At 43.4% G+C, this 21,722-nt stretch overlaps 1 protein-coding gene across 2 annotated transcripts in view; it reads left to right on the plus strand.

Annotated features, from left to right (window-relative positions):
* Nucleotides 1-298: 298 nt before the first annotated feature.
* nlgn4xa (neuroligin 4 X-linked a) overlaps nt 299-21,722 on the plus strand; it is a 63,922-nt gene continuing 42,498 nt past the window's right edge. Inside the window, exons 1-3 of one of the 2 annotated variants that reach the window (XM_035744889.2) lie at nt 299-867; nt 13,915-13,977; nt 21,284-21,436. In XM_035744889.2, the coding sequence (XP_035600782.2) occupies nt 360-867; nt 13,915-13,977; nt 21,284-21,436 (724 nt within the window). In that variant the 5' untranslated portion in view covers nt 299-359. The remainder of the gene's footprint in view (nt 868-13,914; nt 13,978-21,283; nt 21,437-21,722) is intronic. The other variant, XM_035744891.2, reaches the window with a different exon arrangement.

Here is a 21,722-nt window from a genome sequence, read left to right on the forward strand (position 1 = left end):
TTGGAAGGGATTTGGAAATCATACTGTATGTAGCCTTTGATGTGTTGAGGATTAATTTACATGTCCCATTCTGTCTTCCCTGCAGGGTAAACCAACCAAGCTGGAATTGGGTCGACGAGCAAAGACATCTGGAGACAAATACAGGCACCGCTCCCGACCAACAATCTATAAGTAGACCCACTCTCTTAGGATGGGGGGCACCGAGTTGCACAAAGCTGCTCTGATTGGCTGGAGCTCTGTCTGTCAGTTGTTAATCACAGCCTGAGGAGCAGGTTACTGGTCTGGGAGCTGTGGGGGGGTGGGAGAGGAGTTCCAGAATTTCCAGGGCCACAATCTGCTTGGCTGACCACAGCAGGAGCATGTTGAGAGGAAGCAGGCCAGTGGGAAGCAGTGCCTCTCCATGGAGCTCTGGAGGAGCCATTATGGCCCATGGAATGGGGATGGTCTACCTATCCAAGGTCTATCTTCTCTTATGGATTGGCTTCCTGTTAGAGTCTGTTTGTCTGCCGGTCGTGGCTCAGACCCCAGTCCACCCTGTTGTCACCACGAATTACGGGAAGCTGCGGGGGTTAAAGACGACGCTGCCCAATGAGATCCTAGGGCCCGTGGAGCAGTACTTGGGGATCCCGTACGCTTTGGCCCCTACAGGGGAGAGACGCTTCCAGCCCCCCGAGCCTCCCATGTCCTGGCCTGGGATCAGGAATGCTACCCAGTTCGCCCCTGTGTGTCCACAGTACCTGGAGGAAAAGTTACTCAACGATATGCTGCCGGTGTGGTTCACAGCGAACTTGGATACAGTGGTAACCTATATGCAGGACCAGAACGAGGACTGCCTGTATTTAAACATATACGTGCCAACTGAGGATGGTATGTCACACCTTGATTAACACAAATATCTTGTTATCCTCTGTTTGCCTCTGTGTTTGCTTTGGCATTTCACTTTGCAGGTCCATTTGTTCTGAAGCAGCTCTAAATTGGCCGGGATAACTTCTTGAACCAGAAACGTTGGTGTTCTTTTGATCAAAGTGCGATACTTTGACCAAAGGGCAAAATGCTTTTTTTGACTGAAGGCTTGAAATGAATGTGGTCTAATAGAGAGAGAAAATAGATATTTAGACCTCCCTACTGTCTGAGGGCGTAGGATGTCCCACTCCTGTCTATTCTATTCTGTAGCAGTTAGCCTTCTCTCCTGTTGATAAGGTGCAGTGCAGAGTGAGCACTCCTGACTCGGAGTAGTCCTGACACTTACACCACTGATGTAATGCACTTACCCCCTTCAGGCCCCACTATCAGACACCTACAGCAAGATCAAATAAAACGAAGAGTTGGTTAACTTAGCGCAACTGGAACACAGATGTTGAAGGTCGAACATGAACTGTTGCTGGGCTGTCGCCGTCTCTTCTGGAGAGACAGACCCTTTCTGGTCTATGAAGGTCAATGTGAAGAGAATTCTCTAATGTATTCATACCGAACTCTACACCTCTCTATGCTACATTTAGTCTGAGCTCTTGCTAGATTAAATACCACAGGAGGGGATAGATAATCTGACAATCCCAGTCCGGATGCACAGCCTGGGTCGTTACTCCGACATACTATTCCACAATCTCTAGAGACTTTTGAAGAAAAGTGAACTGACATGAACTGAAATCCCTGTGTACTTTTTTTTTCATTTACATGTAGGCAATTGGACTCACATACGTAGGATGTCCAAGTTTATCCATTATATCCAGTCAATTCTGTTGTAGTGTGGCATTAGCAATAATGTGATAGGAAAGCGACGTAGAAGTGGAGTGGATGGACCAAGGGTTAGGATTCTTGTGGACAGACAGTGCTGCTGTCTATCCATTGGTTTAGCGGAGGCATCTGAACTCCTTGGTCTTTGTATTGGTAGTATTAGACCTTCAGGTGATATAACTAGCCTCAGGTATCTTTCATTTGGATACATTATGCCTTCTAACCTGAATTCATAGATGTCAATTACAGAATGAAGGCAGTTTCAGTATCAGTATATTACGATACGTTTGCTGGCATTAAAATGTATGAATGCAGAACATGAATGTTGATGTATTGAAATCAACTGACCTAAAGCTACAGTTCTTAGCTTAATGTAATTGGCCTGAAGGAAAAACTCAACAGCTCTTCTTCAGGAGTCAAGACGACATCTCTCTCCATATTTTTTTTGTCCTGCATCCCAAATGGCACCCTATTCCCTACACAGTGCACTACTTTTGGCCAGGGCCCTATATTCCCTACTACATGGCAAACGTAGTGCACCATTTGGGACACCGACTCTGTCTCCTCTTGAGGAGTCAGTCAGTGCTTCATGGAAGACATCTCTCTCTCCCTGTTCTGTTCATCTTCTCCTCCTCCATACTGCCCGGCTGCCCGTCATCCTTACAGACAGTGTTGGCCTTTTCAAATCCCGTGTAACGTGGAGACATCCTGCCAGCCCAGGATCAGGAAAGAGGATTTATAGTTTTATAGTTGTCCTCTTGAAATGGACTGACGGATTAAGAAAAGGCCCTCCATTGTGTGGTCTGATTTAAGTGCAAAAGACTACGCCATATATGGTTAAGTCTTGTATCACGACACAAGGCGAGACCCAGATGCAGACACAGGAGGCAGATGGTTTGAGCTCTGGTATTTATTATAATCCAAGGGATAGACAAAAGGCAGGTCGGGGACAGGCAAGCACTCATAGCCAGGGCAGAGTCCAAAACGGCACAGGGCGGCAAGCATGCTCAAGGTCAGGGGCAGGCAGAGTGGTCAGGCAGGCGGGCTCAGAGTCAGGACAGGCAAGGGTCAAAACCAGGAGGATGAGAAAAAGAGAGACTGGGAAAACCAGGAGCTGAGAGAAAAATGCTGGTTGCCTTGGCAAACAAGACAAACTGGCACAGACAGATAGAAAACACAGGTATAAATACCCAGGGGATAAGTGGGGAAGATGGGTGACACCTGGAGGGGGGTGGAGACAAGGACAGGTGAAACAGATCAGGGTGTGACATATTGATAACCTGCACAAGTTCTGTTCTTTTGTATCCTTTTTGATTGTGCAGTGTGGGTGGTGAATGTCATTTTGTCTAGCAGGGGTTGGCTTGTGAAAAGTGGCACATTTAGGATTGTATTTTAATGCCAGAGCTACTTTAATTTTGGATGCTATGTTTGTCTGTGCAGACAAAAAGCTGCAGTGTCTCTGTGTGTGTTTGTGTGTGTGTGCGTGCGTGCGTGCTAGCTCCTGGAGCTGTTGCTGGAGCTGGCTCTATCTGCCTCTGCAGTGGCTGCAGACTGGGTACTACTGCGGAGACCCGCAAGGTGATCCTGTTTTATTGTGAATTAATCAGAGTGAATATGGAGCCTCTTGAGGGCTCTTCTGGGTGAGAAGACAATACCACAGCAGGGCCGCGTCCCAAATGGCACCCTTTTCCCCTATGTAGTGCACTACTTTTGGCCAGGGCCCATAGGGCTCTGGTCAAAAGTAGTGTACTATGCAGAATGAATGCCAGGCCTCATCTCTTTCTCCCTCCATCTTTAATTATGAACACCGTCCTACATTAGTTCTGTTTTAGTATTCAACACTGGAACAGAAATAGAAAGCAGAAATTACAATAAATCTACTGCTTGTTACCTTCATGTGTGCTCCCAGAGATAATGGCCTCTCTACAATTCAATGGCGAGCTGTGATTTATCAGATCTTTGTTGGTTATAGGAGTGTATGTCTGTGGCCCACACCTTTGCTACAGTACATCCAAAATGCCACCCTGTTCCCTATATACGGTACCGGGCTCTGTTCATGAGGCTCTGGTCAAAGGTAATGTGTTCTATATGGAATAGGGTGCCGTTTGAGACTCACATCCATCAATGGGATAGTGATTGTATTTCATTATGAATCCAATTCTCCTTTGCATAGAAACACAGGAGGGAGAAAAGCTACAGTACATTGAAGAAAGAGAACAAATACATTGACAGGGCTTGAATGACAGCTCAATACAGTATTATAGTAGGTTTACCTTGCCCTAGTGCTTTTTCTGGTGTGAGTGGCTTGTGTAAGAGAGAGCCGTGCTCTTTGGGTCCTTCCCAAATGGCACTCTATTCCCTATATAGTGCACTACTTTTACCAGGACCCATAGGGAATGTCCACTGAAAGGGAATGGGGAGCCATTTGGGACGCAGGCCCTTCACTGAGCATAAGTAGCCTGCCAATGCCAGTTGGGTTCACAGCACTGGAGCCTGAGCTATTAGCTTCCAGTCTGTCTGTTGTGAGTGTGTGATTCAGACAGCCAGTCATATGCATGGAGAGGCAGGCAAGACCAGGCAGGCTGAGAGGGGACAATATCTCCAGGCTAGGTCATGAGGCAGCACAATTGTGCCACAGAGGGCTCTGGTCAAAAGTTAGTACACTATAAGGACTAGAGGTCGACCGATTAATCGGAATGGCCGATTAATTAGGGCTGATTTCACGTTGTCATAACAATCGGTAATCTGTATTTTTGGACACCGATCATGGCCGATTACATTGCACCCCACGAGGAGACTGCGTGGCAGGCTGACTACCTGTTATGCGAGTGCAGCAAGGAGCCAAGGTAAGGTGCTAGCTAGCATTAAACGTATCTTATAAAAAACAATAAATCTTGACATAATCCCTAGTTAACTACACATGGTTGATGATATTACTAGTTTATCTAGCTTGTCCTGCATTGCATATAATCGATGCGGTGCCTGTTAATTTATCATTGAATTATAGCCTACTTCGCCAAACGGGTGATTTAACAAGCGCATTCTTGAAAAAAGCACTGTCGTTGCACCAATATGTACCTAACCACAAATATCAACGCCTTTCTTAAAATCAATACACAAGTATATATTTTTAAACCTGCATAATTAGTTAATATTGCCTGCTAACATGAATTTATTTTAACTAGGGAAATTGTGTCACTTCACTTCTCCGCAACAGAGGCAGGGTATATGCAGCAGTTTGGGCCGGCTGGCTCATTGCGAACTGTGTGAAGACTATTTCTGCCTAACAAAGACAGCCAACTTCGCCAAACAGGGGAGGATTTAACAAAAGCGCATTTGCACGACTGTACATAACCATAAGCATCAGTGTCTTTCTTAAAATCAAAATGCACAATACACAGAAGTATGTTTTTTCAAACCTGCATATTTAGGTAAAAGAAATCCAGGTTAGCAGGCAATATTAAACTAGGGAAATTGTGTCGTTTCTCTTGCGTTCATTGCACACAGAGTCAGGGTATATACAACAGTTTGGGCCACTTGACTCGTTGCGAACTATTTTGCCAGAATTTTTACGTAATTATGACATTGAACATTGAAGGTTGTGCAATGTAACAGGAATATTTAGACTTATGGAAGCCACCCGTTAGATAAAATACCGAACAGTTCCGTATTTCACTGAAAGAATAAACGTTTTGTTTTCGAAATGATAGTTTCCGAATTTGACTATATTAATGACCTAAGACTCGTATTTCTGTGTGTTATTATGTTAGAATTAAGTCTAGGATTTGATATTTGATAGAGCAGTCTGACTGAGCGGTGGTAGGCAGCAGCATGCTCGTAAGCATTCATTCAAACAGCACTTTTGTGTGCGTTTGCCAGCAGCTCTTCACTGTGCTTCAAGCATTGAGCTGTTTATGACTTCAAGCCTATCATCTCCCGAGATTAGGCTGGTGTAACCGATGTGAAATGGCTAGCTAGTTAGCGAGGGGCGCGATAATATAATTTCAATCGGGGACGTCACTCGCTCTGAGACCTTGAAGGAGTTGTTCACCTTGCAGAGCGATGTCTAACGATGCTTCGAGGGTGGCTGTTGTCGATGTGTTCCTGGTTCGAGCCCAGGTAGGGGTGAGGAGAGGGACGGAAGCTATACTGTTACACTGGCAATACTAAAGTGCCTATAAGAACATCCAATAGTCAAAGGTATATGAAATACAAATGGTATAGAGAGAAATGGTCCTATAATTCATATAATAACTACAACCTAAAAAACTTCTTACCTGGGAATATTGAAGACTCATGTTAAAAGAGACCACCAGCTTTCATATGCTCTCATGATCTGAGCAAGGAACTGAAACGTTAGCCTTTTTTACATGGCACATATTGCACTTTTACTTTATTCTCCAACACTTTGTTTTTGCATTATTTAAACCAAATTGAACATGTTTCATTATTTATTTGAGTCTAAATTGATTTTATTTATGTATTATATTAAGTTAAAAAAGAAGTGTTCATTCAATATTGTTGTAATTGTCATTATTACAAATACATAAAATACATGAAAAAAGAATTGGCCGATTAATCGGTAACGGCTTCTTTTGGTCCTCCAATAATCGGTATCGGTATTGGCGTTGAAAAATCATAATCGGTCGACCTCTAATAGGGATAGGTGCCTATTTAGGAAAGAGGAAGAGGGCTCTGGTCAAAAGTAGTGCACTATATGGAATGGGGTGCCATTCGCGATTCAGCCTTCAAAGACGTGCATCACTACAAACCTTGGATAACTCTGCATGCTCTCAGTGTTCGCTTTGACTTTTACAAGGGAAACCAACAAACTAAGACTCGATTCTTCTTTCATCTGTTCTGACAGATGTGCTGGGTGTCTGTCTGATGGTCGTAAAGTGAGTGTGTGCACGAGTGCATGCATGTGTGTGTGCACGTGTGTGGGTGTGTGTATGGACATTCTGTACAGGACAGATGTGGGAGTTTATGCTTTGCTGCGTTAAACTGACATGCCACTTGCCTTTGTTTGTACAGCTTGAGATACCGTTAACTGTGAGATTACAGGCCTGTTCAGTTCAGTTGTGTGTGTGTGTGTGTGTGTTGTGTTAAGCCTTAGGCCTCATTATGTACCAACCAGCTAGCGATCTAGCGCCTCAGAGACACCAGACCAACATAGTGTCAAAACAAACAGTTATCATAGCAATATTTGTTGCTTTTTTTAAATGAGATAATATTTTAATTGGTACTAGGATGCAATCCAAATGGCATCCGATACCCTGTATAGTTAACTACTTGTCACCAGGGCCTATAGGGCTTTGGTCAAATGTAGTGCACCATATAGAGGACAGACCCTTCTGGAAAGACCACATGAATTTCACATGAACACGTGAAGTGTTCCAAAAACACATGTTTTCATGTGATCACGTGATCTTATGTGAAGTTATTGTGATAACGTGACAACGTGTAAAGCGACACTGTGAAACTACATTTAGAAACTACACGTGAAAACATGTGATCACATCCCACTGGGCACAGATGTCAACTCAACGTCTATTCCACACGGGTTGAAATGACACGGAAACAACACTGATTCAACCAGTGTGTGCCCAGTGGGATACAAAGTGTTCCAAAAAAAAGACGTTTTCACATGTCAAATCGTGTGGTTTTTCTTCTTGAAGGCGGGTGCAGTCTGAGACCAGCAAAGTGGCTACTCAATGTTACAGGATTCTACTCCTGTCTCAGCTGTCTTAATCTTAACGATCATCGTTATTACTCTGATGGGTCTGTCAGTGAGTCAATCTGTAGTGCTTATCTGAGAATTAAGTCTATTATCAACCAGGTATTCTCACACCACAGCAGGCTAACGGTCCAGTTGAAGATCTAGCAATGGCTAATCACGTCATCTAAATTTAACAACACGCCCACCTCAAACAGCATAAGACACCAATCAGACCCCTGTAGATAAGGGGTCTAACACTACCTGCACATGACAGTACAGAAAATATTACAACCCTTTTAATCCCTGTATTCATAAATCGCACAGTGTCTCTAAGGCCATAACACTACTAAATCAAATAAAATGTCATGTGTCACATGTGCCGAATACAACAGGTATACAACAGGATGTACCAGTGACTAGAACCATTCAACGCTGGTCTGACCAATCAGAATCCATGCTTCAAGATTGTTTTGATCACACTGACTGGGATATGTTAAGGTCAGCCTCAGAGTACAACATCAATATATACGCTGACTCAGTGAGTGAATTTATAAGGAAGCGCATTGGAGATGTTGTACCCACGGTGACTATTAAAACCTACCCTAACCAGAAACTGTGGATGGATGGCATCATTCGCACAAAACTGAAAGTGTGAACCACCTCATTTAACCATGGAAAGAGGTCTGGGAAAATGGCTGAATATAAACAGTGTAGTTATACCCTCTGCAAGGCATTCAAACAAGTGAAATGCCGGTAAAGGGACAAAGTGGAGACGCAATTCAACGGCTCAGACATGAGACGTATATGCCAAGGTCTAGAGGAAATCACGGACTACAAAAAGAAAACCAGCCACGTCACGGATACCGTGACGCTTTGACGCTTCCAGACAAACTAAACACCTTCTTTGCCCGTTTTATGGATAATACAGTGCCACCGTCAAGGCCCGCTAATTAAGGATCGGTGTCCCGATTGCAGGACAACTTCCAGTGAAACTGGAGGGCGCGTAATTCAAATATATTCTAATAGTTAGTATGGATTTTAAACATTTAGGTACATATAAGTGTTTTATATAGGCTGAAAGCTAAACCTTTTGTTAATCTAACTGCACTGTCTGATTTACAGTAGCTATTACAGCGAAAACATGCCATTCGATTGTTTGAGGACGACGCCCCACGTAAAAATATTTTTCCACCGGCACAGGTTTCATACATTCACATATAAAGATGAAATATTCACTTACTTTTTTGAAAATCTTCCACTGATTTGTCATCCAAAGCATCCAAACTATAACATGTAGCGTCGTTTTGTTAGATAAAATCCTTCTTTATATCCCAAAAAGTATGTTTAGTTGGCGCAATCGATTGAAGTAATCCACTCATTCAACTTGCAGAGAAAGGAATCCATAAATCTACCACTAAACTGTGTTTCAACAAGTCAAAATATGTTTCTATTTACTCCTCAGACACCCTAAAATGTAATCAAACTATAATATTTTTTTCGGAAAGAAGTATGTTCAATAGGAAACCGATTTTAGCAGGTGAGCAACTTCATCATGGAGCGCAAAGACACAGATTTCCAAGTGTGTCATCATACAAAAAGTGTTATTTCTTATTCGTTTTTTAAGTTACAAGCCTGAAACGTTGAACATAGACTGCCTTGTATAGACCTTGTATAGACCATAGACCCTGTGAAAGCCATGGGAATTGCATCCAGGGAGCTATTTTACAATATGAGCCTTCTCTTGCTTTTCCAAGAGGATGTCTCATTTCTAAAATAATGTTTTTTCTTTGGATTTTCTCTTACCATATCTATTGTGTTATATTCTCCTACATTATTTAAACATTTCTACAAACATCAAAGTGTTTTCTTTCCAATGGTACGAATTATGTGCATATCCTGGTTTCAGGGCCTGAGCTACATGCAGTTTACTTTGGGCACGTCATTCAGGCAGAAATTGAGATTGAAGGGGCCTAGAAGCTAACAAGGAGTGTGCCCCCCTCTCCTTTTCCGCGGCTGATGTGAGTAAAACATTTAAACATGTTAACCCTTGCAAGGCTGCTGGCCCAGAGGGCATCCCTCGCCGCGTCCTCAGAGCATGCGCAGACCAGCTGCCTGGTGTATTTACGGACATATTCAATTGCTACCTATCCCAGTCTGCTGTCCCCACATGCTTCAAGATGGCCACCATTGTTCCTTGTACCCAAGAAGGCAAAGATAACTGAACTAAATGACTACCGCCCCGCCCCGTAGCACTCACTTCTGTCATCATGAAGAGCTTTGAAAGACAAGTCAAGGATCATATCACCTCCACCTTACGGGCCACCCTAGACCTACTTCAGTTTACATACTGCCCCAACAGGTACACAGACGATGCAATCGCCATCACACTGCACACTGCCCTATCCCATCTGGACAAGAAGGATACCTATGTAAGAATGTTGTTTGTTGATTACAGCTCAGCATTCAATGCCATAGTACTCTCCAAGCACATCATCAAGTTGGAGGCCCTGGGTCTCAACCTCGACCTGTGCAATTGGGCCCTGGACTTTCTGAACGGCCGCCCCCCAGGTGGTGAAGGTAGGAAACAACATCTCCACTTTGCTGACCCTCAAACACTGGGCCTCCACAAGGTTGCGTGCTTTGCCCCCTCCTGTACTCCCTGTTCACCCACGACTGCACCGCCCTCAACTGCAAGGCTCTCCAGAGGGTGGTGTGGTCTGCACAACACATCACAGGGGGCAAACTACCTGCCCTCCATGACACCTACAGCATCCTAAGTCTCAGCAAAAAAAAGATAATCAAGAACAACAACCACCCGAGCCACTAGATGTTCACACAACTACCATTCAGAAGGCGAGGTCAGTACAGGTGCATCAAAGCTGGGACCAAGAGACTGAAAAACAGCTTTTATCTATCTCAAGGCCATCAAATTGCTAAACAGCAACTTAGAGAGGCTGCTGCCCACATTGAGACCCAATCACTGGCCACTTTAATAAATTGATCACTAGTCACTTTAAACAATGCCACTTTAAATAATGGAATTTTAATCATGTGTACATATCTTACATTACTCATGGCCAAAAGTTGTGAGAATGACACAAATATTAATTTCCACAAAGTTTGCTGCTTCAGTGTCTTTAGATATTTTGTCAGATATTACTATGGAATACTGAACTATAATTACTTGCATTTCATAAGTGTCAAAGGCATTTATTGAGAATTACATGAAGTTGATGCAAATAGTTAATATTTGCAGTGTTGACCCTTCTTTTTCAAGACCTCTGCAATACGCCCTGGCATGCTATCAATTAACTTCTGGGCCACTGATGGCAGCCCATTCTTGCATAATCAATGAATAGTCTCAGGATGCTTTACTGTTGGCATGACACAGGACTGATGGTAGTCCTCACCTTGTCTTCTCCGGACAAGCTTTTTTCCGGATGCTCCAGACAATCGGAAAAGGGATTCATCAGAGAAAAGTCCCATCCCTGTACCTTTTGCAGAATATCAGTCTGTCCCTGATGTTATTCCTGGAGAGAAGTGGCTTCTTTGCTGCCCTTCTTGACACCAGGCCATCCTCCAAAAATCTTTGCCTCACTGTGCGTGCAGATGCACTCACACCTGCCTGCTGCCATTCCTGATCAAGCTCTGTACTGGTGGTTCCCCGGTCCCGCAGCTGAATCAACTTTAGGAGACGGTCCTGCCGCTTGCTGGACTTTCTTGGGTGCCCTGAAGCCTTCTTCACAACAATTGAACAGCTTTCCTTGAAGTTCTTGATGATCCGACAAATGGTTGATTTAGGTGAAATCTTACTGGCAGCAATATCCTTGCCTGTGAAGCCCTGTTTGTGCAAAGCAATGATGACGGCAAGCGTTTCCTTGCAGGTAACCATGGTTGACAGAGGAAGAACAATGATTCCAAGCACCACCCTCTTTTTGAAGCTTCCAGTCTGTTATTCGAACTCAATCAGCATGACAGAGTGATCTCCAGCCTTGTCCTCGTCGACATTCACACCTGTGTTAACGAGAGAATCACTGACATGATGTCAGCTGGTCCTTTGCAATTAATTGTAATTCATCTTATCACTCTTCATAACATTCTGGAGTATATGGAAATTGCCATCATTCAAACTGAGGCAGCAGACTTTGTGAAAATTAATATTTGTGTCATTCTCAAAGGTTTTGGCCACAACTGTATACTGTATTATATACCATCTATTGCACCTTGTCTATGCTGCTCGGCCATCGCTCAAGTCACCCCATTAGATTTGTGTGTATTAGGTAGTTGTTCGGAAATTGTTAGATTACTTGTTAGATATTACTGGACTGTCGGAACTAGAAGCACAAGCATTTCGCTACAATCACATTAACATCTGCTTAACCATGTGTTTGTGACCAATAAAATATGATTTGATTTGGTGTGGACCTTACCAGTCTACCACGTCTTATATGAACACAAGGGACAATACTCGCATAGCATATGGTGATTTACATTTTTTAAACATGGAATTTGACCTCGGGATATTTGATGAGTTAGTGATAGAATCTGATTATATTTGATCATTGATCCAATTTAGGAGGAATATTGGAGTGGACTTGATTAGCCTTGATGCTCTGTTCTCTACTCTACTCAGTGTCCTTCGCATGAGTTCTTAGTATGTTGTTGTGATTTCTGCCCTAGTGTGCGGTGTGTAGTCTATACAGTATCGTGTCTCTGACTATGATTAGGTGATACGACATGCTATTTTATCAAATTGATTACCTAAAGTTTAATTGACTACGTGATTGAATTAAACCAGGCAACAATTAAACCATTAATAACCTGGGGCACCACGGAAGCATTCATTTATATAGAGTGGTTATCTCCCGAATCCACTCTCTTAAGATCTGGAGATCTTTAATATCAATAGCAGTCAATTATTAATCGTCACCTTATTATTCAGTCTCATTCTGATGGTCGTAAAGTATTTGGTTATCTGCACGAACCCTGACTAACAAGTTGAATCAGCAATACACAAATTTACTTAATTATTTATTTACTAAATACCGAAATAATCACACAGAATTACATATATATACACAGGATAGATCATACATCGATTGCTAATCATGTCATGAAAAGCCCCTAGTGTCATAACCTGATATGACGGCTGGTTACACAAAGGAAGGGGGCTGGGTTTGAATGAAAGAGCGGGAAGACTGACGGACAAAGGGATTGGGTCTCTATTGGACCTTTAGAAGCTATACTACCGTAAATACAGTATCTTATGCATTCAAATAACCGGCCATTCGGAAAAGAAAAATGCAAGATATATATTTACTCTGAGCTGCGCTTTGATAGATGGGTCGAAGATGGAAGACTGGTTTACCCAGCAGAGATCGCCATTGTCCTTTGAGGAATCTTTCTGGTCGTAGTGTTGTAGAGCGGATACGTTGAAGTGCCCTGTCGTTCTTAGGATATTGTCTGTCCTTTCTTGACTTCTAGGATGTATCACTTCTTCTTTGGTGAATAATAGTTTAATGTGCATACCAAGTTGCCATAATCTGCTCGTGCTGTATTCTGTCTGGTCTAGTCAAAGTTCACCATTCCAGCGTGGTGATCATCACCTCCACGTGATCTGGTCTCATGTACATTTTGTTAGACAGAGTAGTCGTTTGACCATTTGCATCCACAGCTCACACCGGGGTTTGCTTAGTCCAATGTGAATTTAGGTCACGGGGGCTTTTGTACTGGAGAAGAGAAGGGTATGATTCATCCCTCTCCAACCAATGTCTGTTCACTTGGGCGTGACCACTGAATGAGCATAAGTTAACTTATGAAAACAATTCTCTCATTTAGGAGCTAAAATCACATTTCATCTTCTCACAAATAGTGTCATCTTTAAACATTTAAATTGCACAACAATTTCATGTGAATCTGATAACTAGAATGTGTAGACTTTCCAAGATTCAATTTGTCGTCCTATCATCAGATATAATGTCCCAGACAACAACTGAGAGAAAGGGAAATATTGTTCCATTCCCCAACCTTTTGATGTTACTATACTTTCTCTGTGGTAACACAGGGCTTTCCAAGAGTCCATTCTGTAGAGTGGAGAGAAAAGAGGGAAAGGTATTTATGGGGGGGGTCATAAATCTCACCCAACAAGGAAACGTCATGACAACAGTGTCCCTAAGGGGCAATTCATTTTAAAAGCTCCTATGCCCTTTAGGGCCACCATATCTATTGTCTAATAGGAATGAGAGTTGTTCATTAGATATACTTACCTGTACTAAACAGCTGTGTTTTGTGAACAGTTGTTATTAGAATACTGTGTTGGTGCTCCTAATTTTGTGTGTCATGCTATCCAATTGGTTGAACCACTTACTGTTATGTATGTTTCCACAAAAAAAAAATGTTTGGGTTTTTATAAGCCTGTCTCCCCTCATCCCCTCTACTTTTCTCCCTCCTGTTGTTGACAGTAGGAGCCAACTCAAACAGTCAAGGCGGTGATTTCACCAATAATGATGGTGACGAAGACAAAGGTATTTTTCTGTCTTTTTCTATTTTTGACCCCAAAAAAAGAAAAGCCTGATATTCGTGCATGTACAAAACTATTTATAGATACATTTTTTGTGACTTTCTTTGTTGATTTTTTTTCTTCTTTTTTAACCCTTGAAGTGCGTATCAATGGGCACCTCTGGGATCTTCCTTTTTTTTTAACAACCTCTTTCCTCTTTGGAGATGCAGATCATAATTTACAGCGAATCAGAAGGTCGTGTACTAAGGGTGAAAGGTCACCTCTAAATGGGGAATGAGGTGTACGCTCCAATAGTCACCACTTACAAGAATCTCCCGCCTCACTCCCACCTTTGCTGCAAAGTGAAAGATGTTAAATTGAAACTCTGCATGTATTTTCTCTGGCCTCCTCGGAGGTGAAGTTATTAAGCAGTCTTGTTTTCCCTTTAGTTTATTTTCTTCTTTCTTTTTCTTCATTGCTCGGTGAAGCATGAGCACTACACTAACCCACGTTTGTTCCGTTTTGACATTTGGAAACCTTGTTCATTTGTAACTCTGTCAAAATCTCTGTCACATGTTTTCTGCTCGCTTTCTTGTGCATGGTACTATTAACCCAAAATGGTGGTTCGATTTGTGTTTCTCTAAAGATCTGGGGATGGCTAGGAGATGAGTGAAAGCACTGGGGAAATGTTTCAGGGATGTTAAGGCACAGGTTGTCTTCATAGTTTTAAAATCAAAGGGCAGAGCGCTGACATTTTTCGATCACTGTGCTACGACGGTTGGCATTCTCTTTCTCAAAAGCTGCAACACTAGAAAGTGTCCTTTTTATCTCCTCAGTACATACCAGGCTTTATCTAGGCTTTTTCTACCTCTCGACAATGTACTGTAAAAAAAAAAAAGATCCAGATTGACTTCTTATAGCCGCCTTGATGATGTGAAATGGTAATAGGCTTAGATAGGTAGGAGTGAAAGCTGTGAATACGGTTCACCTTAAATCCTTATTAGGGGAGATTACTAAAAGGGCATGTTGTGTGCATTACCTTTTCTTCATAACCCTTTTCTCTTGGCATTATCAGCTACGTTTCTTTCTTCTGTTTTGTTCCCCTCAGAAATAGTCAAAGGATTTTTCAGAAAGAGATATTGTAACCTTTAGAATCTACTGATCATTACCACGAATACATCTATTACTGTTTTGTCAATGTGTGTTGTCTGATCAGCTGGGTGAGAATCTATCTCTCGGTGTGTACTTGTGTGTACTGCTACACCATTTTGACTAAACGTTCAGACTAACTAAACGTGCCTGGATTTTAAGAACTACTCCCGTGTCGTGTCAAACCCACGCCTGTGTTTTCAGGAGTGCTACGACCAGTGCAGGCGGAGGATCGATGCTCACTGACTGTTTGAACGTCCCCCCCCGTGCAATGGAAAGGACGCACGCGCACAGGCACACTGACACACGGAAGGGACACACACACGCAGGCATGCACACTTCGCTCACAGCACAGCCATGCAGCTCACTGAGTCCCTTCTTCCTCTGACTCCCGTCCTCCTCTGCTGCAGTTCCCTCACTAAAAACCCTCACCGCAGGCTTAAATGAGGTAGAAGCGTATTCCTATTCTCTTGGAAGTTTTAAATGGCTGCATTTGAAAAACGTTGTTTTGCTCTGCCCTCAAGGACACTTTGAAATGAGCGATCAAATATATCCTTATTATTTCATGACTTCGTTTGGAGTAAGAAAGAAAGGGTATTATTTGAAATGTCGCTGTAATTGAGACCATGTCTAAGTACATTAGAGGTGTGGAGTGTGTACGTACATACTTCAATACTCTATAGTGTGGTAGCTAATATAATGCCTTTGAGACATCTGACACTAAGCTTTCTTTTTGGAATTCCTCTTCTGTTTTCCTTGACAGGTCTCGGTGTGGCACATGGAGACGTGTGTAGAGATTGTATTAAAGCAAGATCGTATCCATTTGGCACCAAACTGGGAAAAAAACGTACTGAAACAGAGAGGGATTACATAAGAAACACTAGTTAACGGTTGCGAAACATTTTGCTCCAATGTCCTCTCATGATTACGAATCAGCTCTATTAAACAGGAACAGAAAGAGTGACCAGCTACTTCCTGTCTGACTGTAAAATTGAAGGAGTTCACTGTTCCCCCTGCATGGTCATTAACTGCCATCTTCCAATCCTCCATCCCTTCCTTCCATCTCTCCCTTTCATCCCTCCCTTTCATCCCTCTATCCCATTACTAACACATGGAAAATGCTGAAACCAATGGAAAATTCTGATGACCCCCCTACTCGATCCCTCCCTTCTCCCCCTTTCTCCCACCTCTCCCTCTCTCCCTACACTCCCTCTCCCTCCTCTCCCTCTCTCCCACCACTCCCTCCTTCCCACACCATGTAGAGATGAGTAATGTGTGCGGCGCCGCTGTGCCCGTGGAGGAATATATTATCCCCCCGGCCCGGTGTGGCAGTGATGAATATCTAGGGCATGCTCACTGCAGAGTCACCCAGCCAGGCAGCTCTCAGCTAGGCAGCTCCATGCAGCTCCTCTACAGAGAGAGCACAGAGAGAAGAGAGAGAGAGAGAGAGAGAGAGAGAGAGAGAGAGAGAGAGAGGGGTGTTCTCTTCTCTCTCTCTTTCATGGCGCTCTCTCTCCCTCATCTCTGTCTCCACTCTCTCTTTCCTCTCCCTCTCTCTCTCTCTATTTCTCTGTTTTAAGTGACCGGATGGGGACACGCTGGGACAAGGAGACCCTAAGACGACCCGAAAAGATCAAAAATAAAAATCATGTTCCTAAAATCTGTCATGGTCTTTTGGAATGGATCAAAGTTGCTTATCTGTCTTCATCTCTTCCAGGTCAACCTCCCCAGAGCAAATCAACATTCGAGATGTAGAGTGAGAGCCAATTTTCCTTCTATGTTCGATCGAAGGCACGCCAAATTCAATCTCAGAACATAGAACTCAGAGCCTAGCTTTAGAGAAGAGCCTGCATCAGATCAGTATCTGTTTTAGACTGGGGCCACTGACCACTTTATGTACTGCCCCTTTGTTTAATGTGCATCTGGAATTTTCCACTTGGTTTCAGCAGCTCCTATCCTACCAATGAATACAAGTAAGAACCTCAGCGTGGAATGGAGAAAGTGACCCATTAAATAAGTTAGAAGATACGAGTTAGTTACCCTTCCTCCAACTTGTCTCGTCGACCCAGTCTATCTGTAAAGTGCACTGTATTTGGCCGCCTGCCCAAGAGGAGCGTGGCGGAGGTGAAGGGGGGGGGTCCTTCTCAAGACGGCCTCGGCCACGACAGCAGACTGCAGGCTACACACTGCACAGGCTAGGCTGGTGCTAACATGTGAGGAGTTGTGAAATAGATACATTCACATTGTCGTAGCATTAGGCGCCCACTCAGAACACAGCAGAGATTAATTACCACTGTGGGTTGTTTTTCAACCTCTCCTTTCTATATATTGGTGTTTGTTTTTTTTGCGGAGGAGGGGAAGCGATATAAACACACGCACGCATGCACGCACACAAGCGTACACATACACACCCACACACAGTCAGCTGAGCTCCAACGCAAGGCAGTCGTCTGTCTGCCCATAGGCCCTGCTAATCACTGCCAAGCCTGCGGAGGCAGAAGCAATGTGACCTAGAGGCCAGCCAGGCAGCTGGCCCGCCCCCTTGCAGCAGCAGCCAATGGCGGCAGCAACAGAAACCAATAATCGGAGGCCTTGGTTGAATACCAATTACATAGTTCGGGTCATGGCTGGGTAAACCCTGACTCGTTTAGCCCGCTGCCTGCTTCCATGACCAATAGTTTGGCCCCTGCAACACTAGACCAAGTGGAATCTTATTTATTTGGAATTCTATGATTTGAAATAGCATTGCGGTACACAGACATTTACATTGCTGTACACGCTGACAAACATTATCTCACACATACTCACATTGAGGATCATCACACATACTCCAAAATACATTGGTGAGTCACACATACGCACACTCACATTGAATGTCATCCAATGCTGTGGAGGGGCCGTGCTATGATTTTCCATCGTTGATGTTCTCATCCTTGGTGACATTTTGAAGAATTACATAGAGCCCTGATGATATGGTCACGGATGATGCATAAACCCCACTTGTTCAGCCAGTGTAGTAGATATTTACGAGATACACTACAAGGTCAAAAGTTTGTGGACACCTGCTCGTCGAAGATCTCATTCCAAAATCATGGGCATTAATATGGAGTTGGTCTCCCCTTTTCTGCTATAACAGCCTCTACTATTCTGAAAAGGCTTTCCACTAGATGTTGGAACATTGCTGTGGGGACTTGCTTTCATTCAGCCACAAGAGCATTAGTGAGGCCGGTCACTGATGTTAGGTAATTAGGTCTGGTTGGCAGTCGGCGTTCCAGTTCATCCCAAATGTGTTCGATGTTCTTGAGGTCAGGGCTCTTTACACCTTCACTGGAACTAAGGGGCCTAGCCCAAACCACAAAAATAGCCCCAGACCATTATTCCTCCTCCACCAAACTTTACAGTTGGCACTATGCATTCGGGCAGGTATCTGCCAAACCCAGATTCGTCCGTTGGACTGCCAGATGATGAAGCATGATTAATTATGACAGAGAATGCATTTCCACTGCTCAAGAGACCAATGGCGGCGTGCTTTACACCCCTCTAGCTGAAGCTTGGCATTGCACGTGGTGATCTTAGGCTTGTGTGAGGCTGCTCGGCCATGGAGACCCATTTCATGAAGCTCCAGACAAACAGATATTGTGCTGAAGTTGCTTCCAGAGCCAGTTTGGAACTCGGTAGGGAATGTTGCAACCGAGGACACATGATTTTTATTCACTAGGCGATTCAGCACTCAGCGGTCACGTTCTGTGAGCTTGTGTGGCCTACCAATACAAGGTCATTGTTGCTGCTTGACGTTTCCACTTCACAATGGCAGCACTTACAGTTGACCAGCTCTAGCACGGCATAAATGTTTCGAACTGACTTGTTGATAGGTGGCCCGGTTGAAAGCCACTGAGCTCTTCAGTAATGTCATTCTACTGGCAATGTTTGTCTATGGAGATTGCATGGCTGTGTGCTCGATTTTATACACCTGTCAGCAGTGGGTGTGGCTGATATAGCCGAATCCACTAATTTGAAGGGGTATCCACATACTTTCGCATATACAGTGCATTTGATAAGTATTCAGACCCCTTTCCCTTTCCCACATTTTGTTACGTTACAGCTTTATTCTAAGATGTATTAAATAAAATAAAAAAATAATCATCAATTTACACACAATACCCCATAATGACAAAGTGAAAACAGGTTTTTAGAAATGTTTGAAAATGTATTTAAAACAAACAGAAATACCTTATTTACATAAGCATTCAGACCATTTGCTATGAGTCTCGAAATTGAGCTCAGGTGCATCCTGTTTCCATTGATCATCCTTGAGATGTTTCTACAAATTGATTGGAGTCCACCTGTGGTCAATTCAATTGATTGGACATGATTTGGAAAGGCACATATAAGCAACTTTTATCCGAGACAGGATTGTGTCAAGGCACAGATCTGAGGAAGGGTACCAAAACATTTCTGCAGCAATGAAGTTTCCCAAGAACACAGTGGCCATCATTCTTAAATGGAAGAAGTCTGGAACCACCAAGACTCTTCCTAGAGTTGGCTGCCCGGCCAAACTGAGCAATCTGGGGAGATTGGTCTTGGTCAGGAAGGTCACCAAGAACCTGATCATCACTCTGACAAAGCTCCAGAGTTCCTCTGTGGAGATGAGAGAGCCTTCCAGAAGGACAACCATCTGCAACACTCCAGCAATCAGGCCTTTATGGTAGATTGGCCGACGGTCAATGAAAGGCACATGACAGCCCGCTTGGAGTTTGCCAAAAGGCACCTAAAGCACCTATGGTGGTGGCAGCATGCTGTGGGGATGTTTTTCAGTGTCAGGGACTCAGAGACTAGTCAGGATCGAGGGAAAGAAGAACAGAGCAAAGTACAGAGAGATCCTTGATGAAAGCGCTCAGGACCTCAAACTAGGGTGAAGGTTCAACTTCCAACAGAACAACGACGCTAAGCACACAGCCAAGACAAAGTAGAAGTGGCTTCGGGGTGTCTTTGAATGTCCTTGAGTGGCCCAAAAAAAATCTAAAAAACAGTTTTACTTTGTCGTTGTGGGGTATTTTGTGTAGATTGATGAGGGGAAAAACTATTTAATCCATTTTAGAATAAGGCTATAACGTAACAAAATGTGTAAAAAGTCTGGGGGTCTGAGTACTTTCCGAATGCACTGTAAATTGAGGTTTAGATAAAGTTGGTTTGCACTGTATAGTATTTTTACCCAGGGGCTAGAAGAACACCTTTTATTTTTTTGTGTTGAAGTAAGGAAATCCTTGAAAATCCCTCCTTCCCCAAATCATTGATTCTAAATTCATGGATTCTCCACCATGTCCTAAGGAGGTAGAATGTGAAAAGCAGTGGTAGAATGCTGAGCGATGACTTCTGCGATGCTGGACCCCATAGGAATCAACTATAAGTCATTGAACAACACCTTATTGAGGCCCGTGACTGCTGGCTGAACTGAATTGTGATTTATCCTGCTAGCAGGCTGGTTGTTTGTGGAACATGATATCCCTCTCCAATCTTCTCTCATGCTAAGGCTCTACCCTCTTCATTTATAATCAACTCCTACACATGTACTAATCACCAGCTTTAATCAGAACCAGAGTAGGGACGTTCCGTTATAAAGTACTCACCCTGCCTAATTGTACTGTAGCAGTCATGTTTGTACACATCTCAAATTACACCCTATTCCCAATATACAGACTCTGTTCAAAAGTGGTGCACTATATAGGAAACATGGTGTCATTTGGGAAACCGTCCTTGTGTGTTGGTGTAACTCCAAGAACACAGACCCTGAAATCTGCAGAATGATGCCGCTATCACATATCAAATATGGCAAGTTTCCCCTCTTACAGTATCTCCAATACCACAGTACTTACAGTGGACCTATCTCGTCCAATAGCGTTTACATATGACGCCCACTTTGAACTACCGATATTCCATTGGCCTGCTGATTTTTAAAATGTCAAATGAGCGTATGCATCCAAAGTAAAGGGTGTGGCTGGCAACCTTCCTAAGCACCCAAAATGACACCCTATTCCCTTGCGTAGGAGCCTACACTACGTTGGACAAAGGTCCATAGGGCGATGGTCAAAAGTAGTGCACTATATACGGAACCGGGTGCCATTTGGGACGTACCACCAGACTCAGTGTTATCTACAGGCGCTCATTGTTGCTCTTCTTTCCAGACATCCACGACGAGAACGGGCTGAAGCCGGTCATGGTGTACATCCACGGTGGATCCTACATGGAGGGAACGGGGAACATGATCGATGGGAGCATCCTGGCGAGCTACGGAAACGTCATCGTAATCACCATAAACTACAGGCTCGGGGTGTTAGGTACGTCACAGCATAACATTCGGGTATTCTTGGCGCTCTGTGTTGTGATTTCTATGGATTGATGGATTCATTCCATGTTGTGCGTTTGATGTGTGTTTTGGTTGGCTGTAGTTCTGTAAATGCTGGCGATTCAAATTGTGAGGTTTATGTGGTACAATTAGTATTTTTCAAAATGTGTGGATTATGTTGGATTTCAGTATTTTCACAACTGATGGCACCGCAGGAAATAAACCCATACAAATTGAATGGGGAGTAAATATGTTTTGTTTTGACTTCTACCTGATTT

Source organism: Oncorhynchus keta, chromosome 30 (genome assembly GCF_023373465.1).
Source record: "Oncorhynchus keta strain PuntledgeMale-10-30-2019 chromosome 30, Oket_V2, whole genome shotgun sequence".
NCBI classification, from domain to species: domain Eukaryota; kingdom Metazoa; phylum Chordata; class Actinopteri; order Salmoniformes; family Salmonidae; genus Oncorhynchus; species Oncorhynchus keta.